At 30.6% G+C, this 6,000-nt stretch overlaps 1 protein-coding gene across 5 annotated transcripts in view; it reads left to right on the top strand.

The window, feature by feature from the left end:
* The window catches only part of TMEM65 (transmembrane protein 65), a 47,449-nt gene extending 43,567 nt beyond the window's left edge, over positions 1-3,882 (top strand). For all 5 annotated transcript variants that reach the window (XR_011570556.1, XM_070802489.1, XM_070802490.1 and 2 more), the window contains one exon: positions 1,224-3,882. Coding sequence is in view for 4 of the 5 variants with exons in the window: in XM_070802489.1 (XP_070658590.1) it covers positions 1,224-1,325 (102 nt within the window). In the remaining variant the exon portion in view is untranslated. The remainder of the gene's footprint in view (positions 1-1,223) is intronic.
* The last annotated feature ends 2,118 nt before the right edge of the window (positions 3,883-6,000 follow it).

Raw genomic sequence — 6,000 nt, forward strand, 5'->3', positions numbered from 1 at the left:
TGACATATTCAGTAATAGAAATAGTACACTGGATATAGCAGAAGCACCAGGAGAAGAAATAACTCTTTGTGGAAAGAAATTTCTTTTAGCGGGGAGATTTCTTGGTGCATATTAGATCTAAGCTTATTTTTAAATTATTGATGAAACATTTATTAGGTGGGAGAGAGAATTCCAAGTATATTGATTAGCAAGTAGAAACGTATGATGATAACTAACTGGAAGTTCCTGGTGGAGAGAGGGACTGCATCTGACTAATCTCTGTCTCCCTGGTACCTACCATAGAGTTTGGTACTTTGTAGATTCTCAATAAATGTCTGTATGAAGATGTAAAACTTAATTGATAAGTATTTTAACCTTAATAGTCATCATAGGAATGCAACATTTAAAAATCATTTATAAAAATTAAATAAATTTTTCATAATATAGGTGAGGTCACAGAAAAATTCTGTGTATGTAGACATATAAATATATTGCAGTGGGTATATACATATATTTGCAGTTTTGTCTAGAATAGACAGCAAACCAGTATAATTATGCACAGATATTCATCTTATTTGATTTTTAAATAAATCATTGAGGAAGAACTATACACCGAAATGTTTATTGTTCTATCACTGACAGTAGTGATGATTTTTAATGGTAAGAAGAGCTTTTACATTTATTATAGGCCCATCAATTCAGTGGAATTTAGAAGTTTTTGTATTAAGTTTATGAAACAGTTTGAAAAAGAGTTTATTATAACATATATGACTGGTGGGGGGCAGGAGGAAAGCAGTAAACAAAGTTATGTTTACATAATGATTAGACCTACATTCATAATTAGGTGTACATGGGGATAAATACTGAAAAGGAATATGTACAAAGGACAGCAAATCCAAATATATTGAGAGTACTGGGTGAGATTTTTCATTCCTTTCTATCTTCTGACTTTAAAATGTATGTACATTTTTAAGGTATTTTCTTTTTGAAAACTTCTCTAATGTTATTTTTATGACAATTTGAAAAAATTTTTAAATTTTTTTCCTGATTGCCTTGAACTTTACATATTATTTGTTCTAGAACCTTTTTGTATGTTATTTTTTAATTTGTTAGTATGATCAAAAGAAATATAGTAACAGTTGAATTATATAGTACATAGTAATTTTTATCATAGATACTTAAGCAGAGGTTCCTCTTACAGGGATAAAATAACTTTGAAAAAATGTTTTCTTTTGTTTCCGTAGGGTAAAGCTGTCGGGGTGACTATTGGCTGCATTCTAGGAATGTTCCCTTTGATCTTCTTTGGAGGAGGTGAAGATGATGAAAAACTGGAAAAGAAAAATTAACTCACATAGAATACCTTTAAAAAGATGTAAACTAATGTACCTCAGTTATCAAATATGCTGTCAACAGCATTTAGGAATTAAGACAGTAACAGTGTATAGATAACGGGATCAAATAATTCAGCATGTATTATGGAAAACACTAACTTATTGTGGCTTGGTTTTCTTAGGACATCTTTTTAAAAAAATTTTTTGTGTAAATTGGTAAAATGCTTTTTCATCAATGGCAGTCAACATTTTACCTTTTCTTTTTCTTTATATACCAAAATACCGTTTAAGTATCATTTGTTGATGTACTGTGCTAACTTGAGATTTGCCTGTTTGTTACTTACCATGTGTACACGCATGAAAGCATTTTCTGTCGTTGTTGTCCCCTACAGTTACAATTCAACCTTAAAATTTTTTCCAAATTACTTAAGATGTTTAATATCAGTTGAATATTTCTTTTTTACTCTTTTTGGCAACATCAATTTTGTACTGTTTCACAGTAAACATTTACAATCATATAGTTTCAGTCATTTTTTAAAAACTCTCGTATCTATTCAAAATGAAGTACTTATCACTCATTTTAATTTTCTGACCTCTTAGTCTCAAGAGCCAGAGATTAATTAGGATGAACAATTATTTTTAGTCTGCCTACTACATAAGAACATATATGTTAAGAACTGCATTATTTTGAGTTGGTTTTTATACTTTTATTTTCTCAACTATGAATAATTACCTAGTGATTTTTGACTCCTATTGGAAAGAAAGTCATTAGAATGCTTTTAATGGGGATTGTGGGATTTAGGTCAACTAAGAGGTTTCGCATGACACTTGGAAAGTTACAAGGCTAAAAAAATGTTTTTTTCACAGAAGTATAAAATGGAAACTGTTAAGAAGGTCTATGGTATGACTGGTGACGTTGAGGTGATGTTCGTAAGGTTAATAAGTACAAATAATATTGTTTGGGAATGCTCCTCCCCTCCAAATGTTGTCTCCTTATCTGAGTTGAATGAATTTGAATCCTAATGTTATATCTTCTTTAGCAGATTTTATTTCTGGATAACTTCTTTTGAGGTGAAAAATAAATATTTGGTATTTTCCTTTTTGCTATATATATATATAGCCTAGTAATCGAAAGATGTATGAGGAGAAATTCTTTCTCCCATTTTTTGTTCCCTTTCTTTTTTTGTGGTGTTTAAATCATATTCTAGATTGAAGTTCCTTATGTCCAGTCTTGTGTATCTGACTTAAGTGTAGCTAGAATTCACATCTATACTTGTGAGTCATAAATTTTAATTTTATGAACCTGTAAAGTTTGTTAGCATGTGATCTGTTATACATGCTAAAAAATTACTCTTAATTATAAGAGTACTTAAATGTATCACAGAGGAGAAAAACAAATTAAAATGACTATTTGGGCCACTGAAACTATTTACTTTGTTAAATAGATGAAAAAGAAGGGAAACTTAAAGATGGCTGTATTTACAGCTACCTTATTTTAAAGTTTTATTTGCACATTTACTTTGAATTCTTATTTTCAGAGGAGCTGGTTTCTCTCAGAAGACTGTTTGTGATAAATTCTTTTCTGTTTACTTCAAAATTATTTTAGAGCTATCCTGTAATCATAGATTTTTGAGGGAAAAATAGATCATATGCTATAAAAATAAATATATAACATTCTTCTTATGTACAAATAATGTGACAGTCTCGTTTGATCAAATTAAAATTATAAAACTTAACATCTTAAATAGAATTGTGGTTTGTATCTTCCACATAACAGCACAGACACCAAAATTTGTTTTTTTTTTAATTTCAGATGATAGCATTAGAGTGATTATTTAAAAAAATTTTTTTGGTAAATGTTTAAGTGCTTTTGTGCCTAACTTATATTGCCAGCCCTTTTTGTTCTCTAAAAATATATGTTTTTGTGGTGCTTAAATTTTCTTTTTATTAAGTCTTAGATGCAGAAACCTTGCCTGTGAGTTTAGAAAGGGCTTTTGATTTTACTTTTTTTTTTTTCTGCTCATGAAAATAACACAGTCCTACAGAATCTTTTAGTTTAACTGAGCATCTGTAGAATTATTTAAGATTTCAAAATATGGAATATATAACCTTCATATTGAAAAGTGCTTTAATTTATGGTCACAATACAATTTGCATAATTCAGGTAATTAGTTTAAAAGAATGGAGCCCTTTCATCCTTAACCTAAGGTACACGTTTTTTTCTAGTATGGTGCTTTGCACAAAGTGACGTCTGAAAAATGGTTCCCTTTAAGATAATGACTTCATATAATCATTGTTTAATGTTACTTGTCATGGAGAATGTTATTTCAGGTTGAAACTGGAATTCTTATTTCTCACATTAAGTATTTCTTTATTGGGAGCAACTATAACTATGGTTAAATGCAACATGAGCTGCGTCAATACTGTTCATTTGAAGTCATGTTGTCCGTGTATTATGATTTGCTGATTTATTTATGCATGTAAACTGGGTGCATTTTGTTGCCACTGTATGTTAAATGGTGACCAATGTTTTTACAAAGGAATTGAACAAAGAAAAATACCTTTTAAGAAATTTTGGAATGTGGTTTTGATTTTGAAATTTGATTTTCTTTCTAATCTCAGAAAATCCTGGTTATTCTGTAGCTTAAAGGAAATAGTATAAATAAATGCAGATTTGTTACAGGGTTCTGCCAGTGTCACTGAGACAGTAAAATGGAACTATTTACTGTTTCCCTGAAGTCCACACTTGAGATACATTATAGATTATGAGAGCAGGATGACCCCATATTGAGACAATTTGACCTTTAATAGGATGTCAAAAAAACTTTAGATAGATTGACATAAATTACACTGATGGCTATTTATTTACAGCAGAGATATCCAAGCCTTCTATATAAGAATGCATCATTTACTTTACTCATTTTCTCTAGAAAATGAATTTTGAAGGTAATAAAAATTTATCTTTTATACCAAAAACTCGTGCAAACCATTTTGAAGTAAATTTTTCCAGTTTTAGAATTATAGTTTCTTGCCATTTTAAGAGTGTATTAAATGTAATATAATCTTTTTACATTAATATTAAATATAATCTTTTCTTGAACAATTGGGATCTTACCTAGGATGCAATAGTGGGTTAGTATAAGGGGTCAGTCATTGTAATACACTGCATTAATAGAACAAAGCAGAAAATACCACATGAAAGTGATTTGACAAAATACATCTTTTTTTGTGAAAAAAACAATCAGAAAACTAGGTATATATCTGGTTTTTATAGCTTTTTCATTTCCCCCCCATTTTTTGCTGCTCTCTCTTCTGACAATTGCTCTCTCTCTCTCTAATTTGCTGTTTTTTGGCTGTGTGGACTTAGAAACTTGATAGTCAGTCTTACCATAAATTATTTGAGAAATATTAGAAAATAGGCTATGGAGCCTAAGTGAGATGATGATAGCAGTGGTAGTGATGATAAATATAATGTTAGTTCCCTTTTGTTAAGCACTTACTGGTTGCTTTGTACTGTAGTATTTTACACACATTATCACACTTAATCTCTGTAATAGCAATGTCAAGTTGGTACTGTTATTATCCTTATTTCATATTGAGCAAATGGAGACGTGGAGAGGTTAGTTTGCACAGGACGTCACTATTAATAGGTGGACTGAAGTCTGGCTTTGTCCAAGCATGCAGTCTGTGTTCTTGACTACTTACTATGCAGGCGGGACAGCAGTTGCATGGACTCTGTAATGGCTGTTCTCTGCTCAGGCTTCTTTTTGCCTGTGTGTTTATGGAGTTATTTTCTCACTTATAACTTAAAGGAATTGTACTAAAACTCTCCAAGTTCATTTAACAAATCTTTTGTTTTTGACTGTATATTATATACTGGGAACTGTTCAAATCTCTGAATGAACAGCCAGAACATCTATATATCCTTAGGAAACTTATTCTGTAGGGGAGCAGAAGTGAGGGAGGAGAATACAGGAAAGCAGTTGTACCCTTAAATAAGTGGTGATAAGTTCTTTAGTAATAAATGAAACGAGAAGGATAGAAAGTACCGGTGGTCATATGTAGGGGGTTATTTTTATACAGAGTGGTCAGGGAGCACCTGAAAGAAGTAAGAAATAAACAATACATTTATCAGGGAAGAGGAGGTATTATGATAGGTTCTAGAAAGTTGATGTTTAGAGAATCTCTACTGTATGAAATATTTTCATATTTCACTTTGGAATGCATTATATGATTTTTTTCTTTATATTTTTTTAAAAATTGAAGTGTAGTTAATATACAATACTATGTTAGTTTCAGATGTGCAGCACAGTGAGTTATATATATATATTGATATGTATATATATTTTCAGATTCTCTCCCCTTACAGTTTATTATAAAATATTGAGTATAGTTCCCATGCTGTACAGTAGGTCCTTGTTGGTTATCTATTTTATGTAGTGGTCTGTTGATGTTAACCTCAAATTCCTAATTTATCCCTCTCTGTTCTCTTTCTGCTTTGGTAACCATAGTTTGTTTTCTGTGTCTGTGGGACTATTTAAGTTCATTTGTATCTTTTTCTTTAGATTACACGTATCAGTAATATCATATGATATTTGTCTTTCTCTGTTTAATTCACTTAGTATGATGATCTCTAGATCCATCTATGTTACTGCAAATGGCATTATTTCACTCTTTTTATATGACTGAA

This window comes from Bos indicus, chromosome 14 (assembly GCF_029378745.1).
Source record: "Bos indicus isolate NIAB-ARS_2022 breed Sahiwal x Tharparkar chromosome 14, NIAB-ARS_B.indTharparkar_mat_pri_1.0, whole genome shotgun sequence".
Lineage (NCBI taxonomy): Eukaryota > Metazoa > Chordata > Mammalia > Artiodactyla > Bovidae > Bos > Bos indicus.